This window comes from Scatophagus argus, chromosome 24 (assembly GCF_020382885.2).
Source record: "Scatophagus argus isolate fScaArg1 chromosome 24, fScaArg1.pri, whole genome shotgun sequence".
In the NCBI taxonomy this organism is placed as follows: domain Eukaryota; kingdom Metazoa; phylum Chordata; class Actinopteri; family Scatophagidae; genus Scatophagus; species Scatophagus argus.
Genome location: NC_058516.1, coordinates 11538543 through 11557032, shown reverse-complemented (window position 1 = coordinate 11557032; position 18490 = coordinate 11538543). Strand labels below are relative to the sequence as shown.

Genomic DNA, 18490 nt, shown 5'->3' with positions numbered 1-18490 from the left:
TTAGTGTCATTAAAGCTGACTTGCATGTATGATTTTGAATAGCAAATTTAGATCGAAGCACCCACCAATGTCATCTAGGGCATCAGAGAGGTCAGATCCTGTAACAAGAAAGAACAATGGAAAAAAATTGTGAAAGGAAGACATACTGTCCCTGTCTTCAAACTCCTGAAAACTGCTAATCTCACAGGCGCAATCTGTTTTCTTTGCAGCACTTTTTGATCCTGTGTTTTTGTTGGATTAAGGTGCAGGTTTAGCCACTGGCCTCTGAACCTTAAAAAAATAGATTTATGTCTTCAATAGGAACCAATAGGATTGGAAATGACAACCACAGACAAAAGTTAGAGACTACTAAAAGGTGGTCTAACAAATTAGATTAGAATTTATTATTGGACATTTGTGAACCACATGCGCCCTGCGATTGACTGGCGACCAGTCCAGGGTGAACCCCGCCTCTCGCCCATAGTCAGCTGGGAGAGGCTCCAGCTCCCCCGCGACCCTGACGGATAAGCGGTATAGAAAATGGATGGATGGATGAACAGCATCTCATCAGATGTAAACCTTACAAGCTGTGATCTAAGACATACCCCCTTTAGTGATGTGTCAAAAAGTTCTCTACTGACAAGAATGACGCAGGACTGTGGTAAACAGTATTAATCACAAAACCCATTGCATAAGCTTTCTAGATTGATGGTTCACCAGTTGGACCATCTATCTTTTGCTTAAAAACAGCATGGACCTCAGGTAAGCCTTAAGCCTTATGGTAAGTTTGTGTCAATCCCACATAACTCCCCTGTTCTTGAGTGATTGCATAGACCCCTTTTAGCCCTTCACGCATCATCTCCATGCAACGATTAGAAGAACCAGTTTTTCATTGATAGAGACAACGTTTGTCCAACAGTCGCCTTACCTTTTACCGTTACTGTTCCAGTAACCAGAAGCAGAAAGAAAGCAACCCTCAGACCAGACTTCATCTTGGCTTCCAACTTCAGATCAACCTGTGCTGTACAATTCACCGATGCGGCTCTGATCCCTTGCGGTCCTTACTTCCCGCCTTTTAAAGAACAGACTGGGCGTGGAAGTCTGTTTGCAAAAGCTAGATTGCGAAAAAAGAAAAAATAAATGTCAACAAAAACAAATTAGTTCAAAATATCTCCTACAGAAAACAAAATGATTAGTGGTGGGAATGACTCATATCAGCTGTAGGGATGGATAAAACAAAAACGCAGAAAATCAAATACAATTACTAAGTGTTTACAAACCACAAAAGAGACTATATTATAAAAACAAACATTTGAGAAAGACAATCAACAGCGGACTATAATTAGTCAACAGTAATGATAAAATAAATTTAAAATATAACTAAGATCTGCGAGCTTTTTATTAACCAATCAATGCATCAATGGAAATGACACATTTATTGTTCTCAGCCACTGAAAATGACCCTTTGTTTCTGCTAACAGTTAATGTGGAGAAAGCATGATATGTTCAGAAACGAATGAGAGAAAGAAATGTTGCTGATGATGATATTAAATGAGTCGAATGGTCAGAGAAGAGGCTTTATCTCTCTCTCTCTCTCCACGGTGACAGCTTCTCCAACTCCTCTACGCAACATCAGGAGGACTTCCTCGCCATGTGTGTGCGCACACATGTCTGCAGCCTCGCCGACACCCTCGGCGCGTGCAGAAACGAGGATCCCCTCAGCCCAGATGCAGTCCTTCATCTCTCCCGTGTCCAAGGCTATCCTGGTGGCTCTCTTCATCTTCGCAATACTGCTCATCCTCTACGTGATCCTGTGGTACATCTGCCGGGACGTGGACTGTGACCACGGCACCTGATGGACATGGACATACTGGAGGAGACAGCAGGGTGATCCTGATCTTAAGGTGACCACCTCTTTGGTTATTATTATTCAATTCAATTCTTTCTTTCTTTTTTTTGTAAAACATCAAATTAAAAAATTGGGGACAGTCTAATATCTTATACATTTTTGTATAAGACAAGGATATCTAATTAGCCTTGGGATTAGGTAAAGATGGGTTAGCTGACAAAGATTATGAGGGTGATCACATTATTTTTCTTTCTTTCTTTCTTTCTGTCTTTCTTTTGTCCATAACCTTAAATGCTCTCCTCTCATGTCTTAATGTGTTGTAATTAACTTAGTAAGCAAGAGCTACACCATATGAGAGCCACTGGAGATTTACAATTAAAGGGAAATATTCTCACACTATAAGTGGCAAAAAAAAAATTGTAATTTATATCAAATGTAAAAGTGTTTCCGTGTAAAGGAAGTGAGCAACATGTGTAATATGTAAATTTGTGCCACTGGCCAATGATAAGCTGTCTTGACAATAAGTGTTCATTGTCTGTGTGCGGATGATTTTTGCAGCTCTTGTTTTCAGCATCTTTCCTTGTGAATGAATGGAATTTTCTCGGTGAGAGAGCTGGATTTAGGGCTCAGGTGGTGTGGAGTTGAAGATGTTTTTAATTGGAAGATTCACATATGGAAACTATCCGTGAAACACAATGTCTGGGTTGCAACCTGATGGACTCAAAGCAGCTTCAAAGTAGCTTTTTGCCCTCAAAAATCTACAGAATTCTGCAGATTCTTAGCAAAATAATGAGTCTGAATTACCATTTTGTTTCACTTTATTCATTCAATCTGATATTGAGTTTATATTACCCAATTTGTTTTGTTTTGCTCTAACATATTGGTAAAGTAACATATTCAGCTTCAGTATTTTTTATATTCAGTCAACCCGGAAAGCTGTTGTAGCAATTTGGAGCAATTAACTTAAGTGGGACACAAAATATAGAACGACAAAACCAGGAAGCTGTGGCACCACACTTAATTAAATCTCTGAAGAATTAGAGACTAGCTGATGAACACAGTGGAGCACAGCAGCTAAGGCCGTCTACACTGAGTCTGGTTCTGCTCGGGGTTTCTGCCTGTTAAAAGGAAGTTTTTCCTCGTCACTGTCACCATATGGTTACTCAGTGTGGGGTTTTGCCCTGGAACCTGTTTCTCTCTGATTCTCTTCTTTTTTTGTTGTTGTTTACACACCTGTAAAGTGTCTTGAGATAACTGTGTTATGAATTGGCACTTTAAATAAAATTGAATTGAATTAAAATGAGCAGCTAAAGTGGCAGATATTTTTCTCAGAAGTGGGTGGCAACCAAACCAGGGCTAAAAGGAGAGTGAATATTGGACAAACTTCATCGGGTGGACAGAAACATGAATGAATGATAATGTTGCTCTGTACACATAGCTGAGATAACATTATAAAGTTAATATGGATTTTATTATGGACTTTATTATGGACGTTAGACTTACTTTACTGGTTACGTGTGCTGCGTTTGGAAACATCCCTGATAGTAACAACAAAATGTGACCTTTTCACCAGGTTAAAGTACATCTGATAAGGGACAAATACTTAGAAGTTTTAACTGGTTTAACCTTTGTCTTTAATTTAATAGTGTAGATGAGATGTTCTTTGAGAATGACATATTACTTCACACTTCCTGATTTTAGCCAGGAGCTTGCAGACTGTTTTATACAAACACTAGCAGCCATCCATGTTGACATCATCTGTTACTTTTAGAAGTATTTCCACATAACAGAATTCATTCATCCCTCGCCATCTGCTGTATGAATGCCGGTGGCAAATTAAGATGAGCTCGCCTGGTCGGTTGTTCAGTCTTTTTAGTATTTATTCTCTCTCTCTCTTGCTGTCCATGTAAATGATTTCCACACCTTTTCTCTATGGACAGAAAAACCTTGTCGTGTTTTCACAGAGGCAATGTTTTCCAGGAAAACCTGACCAACATCACAGATTTGTGTACTTGATGTCTTTTTTAATCCAGTTCACTTACTTAATTAATAGTTCAGAGGATACTTGAAACACAGTTGTTGGGCTTTTGGTGGTGACAAGTCCTTCAGGATGAATGTTTCCCACTATTTTACACTAATGGCTGCACTGCTAAACTGGTTCTTTATGAACTTTATGATCTATTTCATGGAAAATATATTTCAAAGTTCAATCAATGAATCCATATATTGTCTGAATACAATTTTTTTAGTAAGTGCGACTTTTTGCCAATGAGCGCAAGCCTTCTCCATTTTTTTTTAAATCATTAAGTCTGTATTAGGCCTCAGGCTCAGCATATTTCATGGTAACCTGCTGGTGGATATCATGTGTGCAAAGTTGGATGTATAGTTCTGAGGGTGGTTCTCGAGGATTTTGCGTCCATCATGGGTCATCTTCCATTCATTCTTTCATTCATTCATTTTTTATACCGCTTATCAGTGCTGGGTCATGGGGGAGTGGAACCTATCCCAGTTGACAACTGACAACAGGGTACACCCTCGACTGGTCACCAGTCAATCGCAGACAATCACGCACATGTGCAATATAGAGTGGCCAATTCACCTAACGTGGGAAGAAGCCAGGGTACCCTCAGAAAATCCACGCAGGCCAGGGAGAACATGTACATCCCGTACAGAAGGTCCAAGACCTGGAGTTATCCAGAACCCTCTTGCTTTGACGAAACAATGCAAATCACCACACCACACTAAACTTTCAGTCAGTCAGTCATAATCTGTGATGTGATGTTGACATGATAATGCACAAGGGCAAATTTTGGCAAGTAAAGTCAAGGGGTGACCATAATCATGAGGGGTCTTCCTCAGCCACAGATGAAAGAATCTTAAGCATCACTAATCACACCTCCCCCCAGGAAATATTGGTCACATTTCAATTGGTGCCGATAAAACAGCAAGCTTATCATTTGTTGATATTGTGCCAAATGTCATACACTCCCCAAATTAGAAAATTATCAGACTTACTACCTCCCCACATAAATGAATGTACTTGTAGAGAGGGACAGCAGGCCATGACAAATGATATTAATATGAAATGAAAGTAGAATTAATAGCAGCTGTTGTTTCAACCACACCAACTTCAACCCATGATTCACTAATACATGAAACCAGACCCTATTATTAGGGAAGCGCGAGAAATAACACATTATGAGTGTAATTTTATAATGTATTCATTTGTCCCACAAGCAAATGAGGAACACAACCATTCCAAATTGCATTAGGGATGGACTGAGAAAGAACACATTATGAGAGTAATCTCAAAAGTATATCTTGTCTCATGATGATGATTCTGTAATTTCCCAGTCTGGGATCAATAAAGTATCTATCTATCTCATCATGAATACATGTTTGTTAAGAAATTGAATTGGTATGAATTTTTACTTCCATAAAAGAGTTTATGACTTAATAGAGTGCCCATTGTACTTTCTATATTCACAGAGCTGCGAGGGTCTATGTCTAATCTGCAGTCTGTCTGATGGTACAAACGGGTTTTCCTGGAATTTGGGAGATTTTGCAACCTAAAGCAGATTTACATACGGTGGTCAAAAAAAAAAAAAAAATCACATGGGGGTCATCAGCTGATTCCAGAATTTTCAAACTCTGGAAAAGAGAGACCTTCTTTTTGACCGCTGTTGATCCTTGACAGCAGTTCAAAATTGTCTGATTGGTTGGTTTTGACCTCCTTATTTCCAGCAGCAGCAGTAGCAACTTCAGTGTCTCCAAACCATCAGAAGGAAAAAAAAAACAAAACTTGAAACACACATTATCTTGCTGTTAAGTGTGTAAACTGAGCTTACCTGGCCTGTGTAGACAGTTTCATTAATTGAAATAAAGAGATTTTCTTGTGTAGAGTTGATCTTTCAGAATGACACAACAGTGAGTGACTTAAAATTTCTAAACAACAATAATTTTATGAGCCCGACCACATTTATATAATTAATTACATTTTATTACTAAGTAATTAGTCCTGTTTTCTCTGAATTACATTTTACCAACCCATGGCCACTGTGCTTGTGAGGGCTATAGGCTGTACCTTTGGGCAGCCTGTGTGTTAATTTAGGCTAATAAAAAAGATAAAATATATATATATTCTTTGTCTTTCTTTCTCTTCTTATATTAATATGTTCTAGACTCTTGAATTATCATTTCCTAGGGACATGCAGCCTTTAATTACATTTTAATTTTTTAATCTTCAAGGTGATAGTTACCCTCACAGGAAGCACCTACAATACAATTACAATTCTAGAATCTAGTAGGATGAAAAGAAAATTTTAAAAATATTATTTCTTGTTTTCCAGTTAATCTGCACCATTTTATGGTATCTTATGACGCAAATTTCTTGGGGGCGGAACTAAGGACTATTAATACCGTGCAGGCTCGGAGTCGGACTCATTAACGTGAAGCACAGTTGGACTCGGAAGCTGTTCGGAGGAAACAGAGGGATGTGGCTGCAGACGGTGTTGGTGCCTCTTCTCAGGCTGTATTTATGCGGAGTTAAAGTTCTTATCTATCAAATGTTCAACAGATCTTTTACGTTACCAGGTCTGGTCTTTTTTTTTTATTTCCTAAATATCTGATACGCTCTGCTAGCATGTTGTCTTTTAAAGTTATGATTTACTCTGTCTATAATACAGTAGAAAGCAGTAGAAAGAAATGGTGCCAGAGGTATCATGTGTGTGGGATTAAGTAGAATAACAACTGTTGAAAGGGCTTTACGAGTTGTAAGACTGGCTTACATTATTTTCAAAATCTGTTTGTTTCTACGTGCTAGAATAATACTGTTTATTATTCAAATGTCACACATATGGTCTATTACATTGACTGTAAGTTGTGACCTTTATGCTACATACTTTCCCCACACACAGGTTTGATTTTTATTTAGATTTTTTTTTAGATGTTAGCATAAAAAAAATTACATTTATCATTGTGATCAACCATCTCAGTATCTGCCAAACAAAGATCTGTTCTGAATTGGCCTCCATCTATAATGCAAATGTCTAGATTGAAGTTTCCAGGGTTTTCAAGGGTAAGGCTTGATACTGAAGATTTAATTGTATTTGTGTGCGTTTTGCTGAAATGTGAGTGCTTTTATTAAAAAGTGACAGTTAAAATATGTCACTCCTAACAGGCTAGTCCACTCCAAATAAGACTTTGTTGTTTATAACCTGCAAGTATCTGAGTATCTGCTATAAATTAGAATCAATTCAATTTATTTATGTAGCGCAAAGTCACAACAAAAGTTGTCTCGTGACACCAGTTAGTTGAAACATTAATTTTTTCCAGTTTTAATGTTTGGAATATTAACAAACCTGATTCCAAAAAAGACATAGTTTAAAACATTAATAAAAACCTAGCGTAGTCATCATTTGCAGTCGAACTGTGTTTAACAACAATGTGTGATGTGTTGTGAGAAGTCACTAATACAGTACGCTTTAAGACAAAGAGGTGATTGTGTCTCGAGACAAGCTTATAGGTTTACTCTGGTAATCTCACAAAGAATGCAGGCAGTTGGTAATGCATGAGGGCATGAGTGCAGCAGAAAGTAATGGGATTTCCTAAATTATTGTTATTTAGGAGGGAGGCAAGAAGAAGGTCTGTCAAATCTAAAAATACTTTGTAGTTATGGTGCTAATTTTTATATCCTCCCGACTAAATGATAATTTTCATGTTAATTAGTCGTTTGGACATCAGATCAGACTAGCATAGGTAAAGCTGAGTTGTTTTCCTGCTTTTTACGTGATTTCTCAAACTAATGTGCTTTCTTGTGTGAATGTAAACAAGTCTTTAATGTTTTACAATCCCATCTCAGTGTAGCTTCATAAGTAGCTAAAATGTTTGTGTCAACATCATCAAATGTTCATTTCACTATTCTTGTTAGGTGCGCAATAAGTGAACGCATCCAAGTGGATTGCTTACTGAAGGAACCAATGGAGGGTAAAGGTTCAGGACCTTCATGCTCTGGCCTCAATCTGGTCGCACACCCCCGTGCAAAAAGCAAAGTCTGGAAATACTTTGGCTTTGACACAGATGCAGATGGTTGCATATTGCACTGGAAACGGATATACTGTCGTGTATGTATGAGTCAAATCGCTTACTCTGGAAACACCTCCAATCTGTCTTACCACCTTGAAAAAAATCACCCTGTAGAATTCAGTGAGTTTGTGAAGAGCAACACAGATCAGATGCGTGAGGCATTCGCCACAGCATTCTCCAGGATAAAGACTGAGCCTTCAGGTCTATATGTTCAGCAACAATCCCAGGACACAAACTTAAGGCAGAGCTTAGACTATGAAAACCGACGACACAATGATCTGACTGCTGCTGTCATCAACTTTATCTGCGAGGGGTTGTACCCAGTATCTGTAGTTGAAGAGCCTACTTTCAAGACCTTAATGAGTACCATTGATCCTGGGTACTCTCCACCAAGCAAAAGCGACTTGGTGGTTAAAATGCTTCCTCAGATGTATTGCCGTGCCCGTGACATGGTCTTTAATGAGCTCACTGGGGTTGTAAACTGTGGTGTTACTACAGATCTTTGGCAGAGCCAAACACAGAATAGAACGTACATTTCACTCTCTATGCATTCAGTTAATTACAGCAGTACAAATGGGTTCTCAGTGATCAACAAGTGCCTTAAAACTTTTGAAGTACAAGAGGACAACACAGCTGAGAATATCACCAGAGCGATGTATGAAGCCTTTGTTGAATGGGAGATAACTCATAAAGTCAGCGGTGCCACAACAAATGGTTCAGTGGACATTGTCAAAGCATGCTCGCTCCTGGAACTGTCAGTGGAAATGCCTTGCCTTGGACATACCATTAATCGTGCAATGGATGAAGCCTTCCAGCTCCCGAGAGTCGACAGCTTTTTGGGATGTTGCCGCAAACTTGTTGATCATTTCAGAGAACCGTCAATGTATCTGCTGAAAGATAAACAGAAGCAACATGGCCTTGCTCAGTGTACACTCATAACAGACAGGGGTAGGTCTTGGTTGGCCACTTTAGCAATGGTACAAAGACTGAAAGAACAGCAGGTTGCTGTAACTGCAACACTTAGAGAAAGTTCCAGCAGCCATCATTTCAGCTTTGATGGCCCCGACTGGGCCTTGGTAGAGGGCTTGATTGAAATACTCCAGCCTTTTAAAGTTGTGGCAAACATGATAACTTCTTGCAGGTACCCAACTATTAGCATGGTTAGGCCTGTGCTTCATATGCTGTTGAACACCACCCTCAAGGTCAAGGAAGGGGACCTCAAAGAGATCAGCATGACCAAAGAGGTCATCTCAAAGGTCCTATCAGGCACATATTCACAGAATACACAACTGTCGCAAGAAATTTCAACATTCCTCAACGTTGCTACCTTCTTGGATCCTCGGTACAAGAAGTTGCCTTTCCTGTCTGCGCAAGAACGCTCAAAAGTTGAGAATCACATCATCGAGGAGGCAAAAGCAATCCTTGAGAAGCAGATTGCAGAGCGATCGTGCCTAGATGATTTCTCTTTGGTATCTGATGAGCCACCTAGCAAAAAGCAGACACCTATTAGAGAATCTTCAACCAGCAGTGTAACCCAAGAAAACCCTTTGGCGGCGATATTTTGCCAGTCTGATGCAGACCAGAGCCAGGAGGAGCTGCACGCACAGGTGGTAGAGGAACTGAGCAACTACAAATCACAAAGAGTCCTAGGCCTGAATGAAGACCCTTTACTGTGGTGGTCAAGTCATGCCCCCTTGTTCCCCACTCTCCCCAAGGTGCTCCAGAGGTACTGGTGTGTTCCTGCCATGAGTGTACCTTGTCACAGGCTGTTCAGCTCCTCTGGTACTGTACTTTGTGGGAAAAGGAACCGTATAGCTCCAGCTTTAGTAGATCAGCAGGTATTCTTGTATGAGAACTCACGAAGCTACTATGAGCCTGAACCCTGTGAGGATAATTTGGACAACGTTTGGGAAGAAAACTCTTGTCAGCCACTTGGATGACTGCTTACAACTGCAAGAAAGTCAAATAATTTACTTTATTCCTTGCATATTGTGTGGCCTGCTGCCAGACTTGCTGAAACATTAAAAGAAATATAATCAAGGCATCAGTCACTAGTATGAAAATGTAATGGATGTGTTTTTTTGAATTTTGAAAAGAGTATTGGCCTCCATTGTCTAGCCAAGTCACTTTGAACGAATTGTGTATTTTGCCGTCTTTCTGAGAGTGAGATGAGATGAACGTCGAGCTAGCTAACCTGGAAGCAGGAGAAACGGCTGTCTAAAGTTCAAAAACACACCTGCCGCGTCTTCAAGGCCCACTAGTTTACTCCAGTTTGTTTAATCTGTAAACAGAAATGTAAAAACCAACTGTTGGGCTGTTGTTCCTGAAGACATGGCTGCAACACAACACTTCATTTAACCATGCTAGTATTGTGATTCTTGGTCCAAACTAAATATCTCAACAAGTATTGGATGGATTGCCATTAATTCTTCAACAGATATCCATCTTCACCAGTGGACAAAAAACGTGATTTTGATCTCCTAATTTTTAGTATAGTTGGCTAACTTTTTTTTTTGTTGCTATATAAAATGTCTCAACAACTATTGGATGGATAGCCATGCACTTTGGTGCAGACATTTATAGCATGGCCTCAGCTGTTTAAGAAAAACTAACACACTAATTCTCTAAATTAAAATATAAATTAAAATTAAAATGAACACGATAAACATTTTACCTGCCAACCTTTGCACGTTAGCATAGTCATTGTGAGCGTGTTTGCAAATATTCACTGTTAAATGTTAACACAGCTGTGAAAAAGAAGCCTTAAACTGCTAGCATGGCTGTAAAGATGGTGTTGAGATGGTGTCGGGCTTTTTTCTACTTTAACGCACAATAATGTGATTGAAGTCAATCCTATCATCTCATTCACAGAAAGAAAGAAAGAGAAAGCAGAATGTGTATAAAAGTCTGGAAGCCAAATAATTAACTTTATTTAATTGCGCAAATTTAAAAAATATCGAAATCGTTAAACTGCTGTGGTTACATTTTTTGCTTTATCATCGCAGTCGTATTTTTTTCTTCTAAATCTGCACAGTAAATGTCCTTCAAGAGCAGAACCATTCATAATTTCTGACTGTACAAATCTGTATTTAAAAGCTAAGAGTATTGTAGTGATTATAGAAAAGTATATGTTGATGTCTGTCACTGTCACTCAGCATGTTATAAGCTCTGAATTTTTGAATTTTTTCTTTTGCGCTATAATTTTTTTCAGGCTCTGTGACTCAACTTTGTTGTTACTTTTATTGGCGATGTCTTTCTCTGCAGAACACTACATATTAAGATGTAAAAGAACAGTATGAAAGTAAAGATTTTCTTTTGAACATTGACCCGTTTGATGTCCAAACTTATTATTGCAACACTGATACACTGTTATGCAATTTCTCAGCATTAACATGGGCACGATTAATTTATTAACAGTTTTATGTTATTGTTTGCCAATTAAACCTTCCTGCCCTAACATCCACATGCTTTACCCTTCTGTTTTGGTCCTTGTCAATCAGATGTCAGAGTCCACCTTTGATTAGAGCATGCACCCTCAGCAGCATCTAATTGGACAGATGAACTGCTCCAAAGAAGTTTTACGAGTCCTGACTGTGCTGTAACTACATGTAATCCTAACTGTTACACACAAAAAAATTCGAAGGATTGCATCGTGTTCTTATGTGGTGCCTTCTCTCCTCCTACACAGTCTTACCCAAGCAAAATGGAAGGGTTGCCATTGTGACTGGGGGTACCAGAGGAATGGGTTTTGAGGCAGCGAGACACCTGGCAAGCCTGGGCATGCATGTTTTCATAGGTAGGCTACTGTCAATCATATGCCTTTACCTGGATGTTATATGGTCTCCTCCCCCTGCAAGTTGATACCTCGTTCCAGCGTCAGTTTGCTGGACCAAGATGTCTCCCCCCCTCACAGCATTTAATTTAAAGACTCCTGCAACAATATAGGAGCTCAAAACATAAATCCAAATTTTGCTGTTCTCTTTATCAAAGCTCTGTTCATAGAGCTATTAAATATTTATCTTCTAGACGCACATATTCCTGATTGGCATCACTTTGGTTGTACTTTTAAATTTGTGGATTCTACGATTTGACTCTCTCGCATAATTTAGTCCGCCTTGGTGCACATCGTGCGGAATATCTGAGGTAACGATCCTATACTTTAATCGAAGGGAACTATCCTCAGTAGTTAGATGCTTTGCGATTATGTCATTTTGGCTCAAACAGTGCTTTGATCAGTCGTCAAAATGATTAAGAAGAGTGTTAGCCAGTCCTCTTGAGTCCGTGTAGCAGGTAGGACCTGAGTTGAAATGGATGATTGCTGCAGACCAAGACTTTCTGATCTCCATCTCCAGCTGGGAACGAGAGAGAAGAGGGCACAGCAGCTGTCAGGAGGATTCAAGAGGAATTCAGCGAGGGCAAAGGTAATCACATGTCTATCTCCATCTGTCTGTCTTTGTTCCCAAGCTCTTAGCCAAAACAAAATCTTCTATAAACTCTATTTATAGTCATTTATAGTCTCATATTTTCTGTCAGTATTTTTTAAAATTGACCACCAACCTTCAAATTGGTTTCCTCATAGGATAACTAACATCTTATATAAAAATAATCAGCCGTGGCACTAGACGGTATTGTAGTGTGTAAATTGTGGACCCAGATGTGTCTCAGCTCTTCACTATCTGTTAAATTAAAATGTGTATGCGTGTGTCCACGTAACTTATAGCTGTCAATGTAAATGTGCTGATGGAGTTAACTATAAAATGGAAAGACTTAAGAAGAGTACAACTACCCCAAACATACAAACAACTGAAACTAAATAAAACATTAAAAAGAAAAACAATACTCTCTAGTGAAATGAACTGAATTATTACAAACTGCACTGCAAATGACTGAACAGCACTAATAAAAGCAGGTTTAATTCAGTTCAGTTCAATTTGTATATATGTGTCTGTATATACATTTATATATGTATATATAGATATATATAGCACCAAACCACAACAAAAGTCCTCTTGTGACGCTTTCCAAATTATTCTTTAATACAGAGAAACCCAACGACCCCTTTAAACGGGACTTGTGGATGTGGCCAGCTCTTCTTAACCTGATTAAAGTGATGAAAAACTGAAAAAAAATCTTGCAATAGAGTGAATTTCATCCTGAACAAAAGCGAGAGTGCTGCGTAAAATGGTCATTGTAATGACAGTCATTAGCACAAAGTGCTCTTTGTTTTAATTTACTGAATTCTAAGAAGGCTTTTCATGTGCTTCTTTACGTGTCGCCTGACCCTACTTTAAACCCTCTCTTGTGAGGCATCCCAATTATTGTAGTATATGCAGAATATGCCACAATGAGGGGAGCTGAAGTGATTTAATTAGGTGCTTGTGCAGCCACAGGCAGTGGGAAGTGACTCATGGGTAACATGCCTGCAGTTGCTAAGAAGTTGGGCTGTTCCAGGTTTTAGAGAGAACATGTTCTAATACAGAGCTTTAATCCCAGAGGCCACTTTCAGTGCATCTTTAAAACCTCGTCAAACTAACTCATCAAATCCTTTTCGTGTTTATGACTACGCAGGATTACTCTTACAGAGCTCTCTGGAATCTGTGCTGACGATGTTATTCTGTTGACAGCTGAGTTTCTCTTCATGGACATGACCTCGCTGAAATCAGTGCGACAGTTTGTTCAGAAGTTCAAAGACAGAGGTCTCCCACTCCATGTTCTGGTTAACAATGGTAGGCTGCTTTAATTGATTCAATTCAATTTTATTTAAAGTGCCAATTCATAACACAGTTATCTCAAGACACTTTACAGGTGTGTAAACAACAACAAGAAAAAAAACAACAAAAAAGAAGAGAATCAGAGAGAAACAGGTCCCACACTGAGTAAGCATTTGGTGACAGTGGTGAGGAAAAACTTCCTTTTAACAGGCAGAAACCTCGAGCAGAACCAGACTCAGTGTAGACGGCCTTCTGCTGCGACCGCCTGGGAGGGAGAGGGGGGAGAGGAGAGACAGGGAGATGGAGAGAGACAGGAGAGGGCCAGATAGAGAGAAAAAGGAGAGGGAGAGAGGAGAGACAGGGAGGATAGAGAGAACAGTGCAGAGCAGGAGCAGCAGGATCCAGGCAGGGCCATGGAGGGGGTTCTGGATCCAGCAGCACTATCAGTGCAGTAGGCAGGGCCTTGTCAGTTCACGAAAAACCAGATTAGAGTTATAGTTTCAAGGTATTTGCAAAACCCTATTTAATTTGAGTGATTGCAATATGCATTGTACACTAAAAGTACATCTCTTCCTTCTGTCATTCCCTCATGTAGCTGGAACCATGCTGGTTCCTGAGACACACACACAGGATGGCTTTGAGTTACACTTTGAGCTCAACTACCTCAGCCATTTCCTGCTTACCAACCTGCTTATGGATATTCTGAAGAGGTCAGGAAGACAGGGTTGCTGCTCGAGAATCATCAACATGTCCTCCGCTACACACTACGCAGGAGTTATGGACATGGATGATCTAAACAGGAAGTAAGAAGAAAATCCTTTTAACTGTTGTCCTTTAGGTTTCTAGGAAGTGTCTCAAAGACTGAGTGCTCTACTTTAAATGCAAAGTCCAAACTGAAAATTCATTCACAATGCAAGCAGGATATCAACAATTATAATGTTTAATTTAATGTTCCAAGCTTTAATTAACCACCACAGCTCAGTCTTTGAAGCTGACAAAACAATATGTCACATTGGGTTCATTTCAATGACAAAATGAGTTCAAAGTTAATCCACGTACTCTTGTCCCCTCCCTCCCCCCCGTCTCCAGGCTATGCTACAGTTCCCATGCTGCCTACTCCCAAAGCAAACTGGCTCTGGTCCTCTTCACCTACTACCTGCAGGAGCAGCTGACTGCCGGCGGCTTCCCAGTGACCGCTAACGCCGTGGACCCTGGCATGGTGGACACAGCACTGTACAACAACCTGTGGAGCCTCGCACAGGCTATGAAGAAACCAGTGGCCAAGATACTGTTCAGGGTACGTTTTTAAGAACTGACACAGGCAATTCCTAGGGCTCAGTATGGCCTTGATCATTCATTTCAACTGTCAAATCTCAGTTTATGGGGCTGTTATAAAGTCATAGAATATCACGTTTTCAATTCAGTTTATTTATATAGCGCTAATTCACAACAAAAGTTATCTCATGACACTTTCCAATTAGAGCAGGTCTAGACCAAACTTCTAAATAAATTTTGTAATACAGTGAACCCAACATTCCCTCTTGAGCAGGCACTTGGCAACAGTGGCGAGGAAAAACTGCCTTTTAGAAGGCAGAAACCTCGGAGCACACCCCTGTGGACGGCCATCTGCCTTGACCGGTTGGGTTGGGGGGGGTACTATGGTAGAGAAGGTACTATGGTGATTATAGCAACAGTAGTAGTAACACTAATAATGGAAGTAACTGTACAGAGTGGTAGGAGAGTTAAAATTAATTATGACTAAACAGTAGTAATGGCAGTAAGTTTCAAGCAGGTCCGCAGCAGGAGGTCCAACCACGATCCATGGGAACGTGTTTGACGAGAAAACACAAAGACTTCAGGGAAGAAGTTGAGTTAGTGATATGCATTAATGGGACATGAATGTGCACAGAAGCCTATAGCAGCATAACTAGGGGCTAACCTATAGCCGGGTTTCAAGCTGTAGAGGGCAGTCACTATGCATATTTATAACACAAAATGGAAAATTACTTACTTACTTAATACTTCCCACTAAAGGATTTGGACCTGAATCAATCAGTAACACTACTAAATATCTGTTTAAATCGATTTTCAGCAGAAAATTAAGTGGCATTTTTATGCAGCACAATGTTTCTTTTCATGAAAAGGTAGTTTCCATCTGCTCAAGAGATTTCTAAGTTCAGTTTGGGAAACTCTAAGTGAATCTGACTTGCAACAGAATGAGAAATTTCAGAAGAACCAAACTCATTAGAACACTTTTTTTTTTCCTTTTAACACACCCTGTTGATGGTTCCTTTCTTCTCAGACTCCAGCAGAGGGAGCATCCATAGCCATCTATGCTGCAGCTGCCTCTGAGATGGAGGGGTTGGGGGGCTGTTACCTTTACAACGGCGAAAAGAAACAATCTTCTGATATCTCCTATGACTCCGAGCTGCAAGCCAAGCTGTGGAAGAAAAGCTGTGAGCTTGTGGGCCTCCAGGAGGCCTGACGCACCTCGCCATGACCTTCACACGGGTATAGCTCCGCATGCTCCCGAATCATCCAAGAGGTGGTGACTGGAGATTATTAATATTTAACCACTGCCTTAATTACTATTGTCAACACACTTAAATATGTACAATTTTAACTTGAATCCCCATGCTACCAGCAAATTTTGTGTCATATATGTTTGGTGATAGAAGTCATGTTGATATGATGTGTAATTCTATGTGTAAACTGAGCTATTGTCTCAGCCACTGCTCATTTGGTTGTTTCGGCCCCATGTGCTCTTACCTCCATTTTTATTTTTCTTGAAGAAATCATCTGCAGAGTTCTTCATGTGCCAAATGCACTTTCGTATGTCATTTAGCCACAGACAGCCTTAGCTTAGCCTTTTCTTTGTGCTTATAAAGACACCATAACTCTAGCCGTGTCCCATTTCAGACACTAAATTCAAACTTGGGGGGGAAAACAATGCAAGCCAGCTAAGAAGAAGCACATATTTTCCTTCCCGCTTCAGTAATGATCACTTGTGATTAGTTTGATTTAAAAATGCAGTGTCTATGGCCTGGATTTTTAGCTTAACACATTAAAAAAAAATGAACTAACATTATGAACAGAATTTGAAGAAAGATAACGGCAGCGAACAAGACTGTGAGCAGCGTTTGGTGGTTACTCTGGTGATATATGCTGCCTCTTATATATTTTTTTACGATACCTTTCAGTTCTGCCTATATTTTACAAGTTAGCCCTTTTACGCTGCAAGTCATCCAATCAGCAAAGGCCTAAGCAAACAGTCTGCTTCATTGACCAAAAGGATTTTAAAAGACTTCCCAAAGAAGACCACTGTCCTTTATCTGTGCAGCAGCAGTTGTGTTATTGATCATGGTGTCCAGGTTGAAAGTGTTATTTTACTTTCTGTTAGTATAAAAAGAAGTACATCTGTGTCTGTAATATCCTCTGGTCTGTCATGTTGTACCTCTCTCCCCTATAAAATATACTGTATACATTTCTGTTTGAAAGTGTATTCCAATCAAATGTTCAATTTACCATTTTCCACATTTTCCACTGTGTATTAATATTTAGTCATATGAGTAGTCTGTTTACTTTTATCGTATCAACAGATTGAGAAAGATGTACCACTTGTGGCAAGAATATGTTGATTGGTAATAAAAAAAAATACCTAATCCATCTAACTTTATTATTATTTTGTTGTGTTAGTCAACATTTTGTTGTGTTAGTCTCATTTCCCTCAAAAAATTCTACTCAAAATACCTCATAATGACAAAGTTTGCTTGAAGTTTTTGCAAATTTATTAAAAATGAAAAACAAAAAGTATTCACACTCTTTGTCATGACACTCAAAATTGAGCTCAGGTGCATCCTGTTTCCATTGATCACCCTTCAGAGGTTTCTACAACTTGAGTTGAGTCCACCTGTGGTAAATTCAGTTGATTGGGCATGATTTGGAAAGGCACACACCTGTCTATATAAGCCCTCACAGTAGACTGCATGTCAGAGCACAAACCAAGCCATGAAGTCAAAGTCAATGTTTGTAGACCTCTGAGACAGGATTGTGTCAAGACATAGATCTGGGAAGGGTACAGAAAGATTTCTGCTGCATTAAAAGTCCCAAAGAGCACAGTGGCCTCCATAATCCATACGTGGAACCACCAGGACTCTTCCTAGAGCTGGCTGCTCAACTAAACTGAGTGATCAGGGTAGAAGGACTTAGTCAGGGAGGTGACCAAGAACCTAATGGTCACTCTGACAGAGCTCATGTGATAACAGTAATTAAGGGTCTTTTCCAGAAACAGTGTACTGGTTACTAAGGATAATCCACAGATTATCATTGGGGACTATTTTCTACAGAGGATAAATTATGGTGAAAACTGTCACTTCAAGTAAAGTGAAATAAAATTCAAAGCAGCTGTCAGCTGAAGACAGTTTTCAAGCAACATGGCTGCCTAATCAACAACAAGCAAGAAATCCTGAGAAGTAAATCAGTGTTCAATTGAGTTGGGCCCAGCAAAAACTTCAAGGCAGCCTTCCTGGACAGGAAAACAGGATTTGGTGCAGAAGCTAATAGTGAGGGCAGATGGATACGTAATTTCTGACAGAGACAAAGAGAAACTTTTTTTTTTTTTTTTTTTTTTTTTTTTGTGAGTCCGTGCAAGTGAAAAATTCAAACCAGGCTTCTCTTTTCAAAAACACTCTCAAAGGTGAAATTCTGCTTCCAGCTGATTAATTTGCCAATACCTTTACTCCAATTACGCAACAGCATATTTACCCTTGGGCTGATACAGATTACGTAATTCTTCAGAAGTTGTTTTTAATCTTTCTCCGATTTTCTTCAACCCAAACATATTTTTGATCATGCGAAAGGCCAGCTC

At 39.5% G+C, this 18490-nt stretch overlaps 2 protein-coding genes across 2 annotated transcripts; both read left to right on the top strand.

Annotated features, from left to right (window-relative positions):
- Nucleotides 1-6284: 6284 nt before the first annotated feature.
- LOC124055611 (E3 SUMO-protein ligase ZBED1-like) lies at nt 6285-11594 on the top strand. Its single transcript, XM_046382558.1, has 2 exons — nt 6285-6421; nt 7758-11594. Exon 2 carries the CDS (start codon nt 7807-7809, stop codon nt 9850-9852), a length of 2046 nt encoding a protein of 681 aa, XP_046238514.1. The 5' UTR covers nt 6285-6421; nt 7758-7806; the 3' UTR covers nt 9853-11594.
- Nucleotides 6290-17289, top strand: dhrsx (dehydrogenase/reductase (SDR family) X-linked). The gene is made up of 7 exons (XM_046382560.1): nt 6290-6421; nt 11601-11708; nt 12265-12333; nt 13537-13638; nt 14219-14426; nt 14713-14920; nt 15926-17289. Exons 1-7 carry the CDS (start codon nt 6322-6324, stop codon nt 16106-16108), a joined length of 978 nt encoding a protein of 325 aa, XP_046238516.1. The 5' UTR covers nt 6290-6321; the 3' UTR covers nt 16109-17289.
- Nucleotides 17290-18490: the final 1201 nt, after the last annotated feature.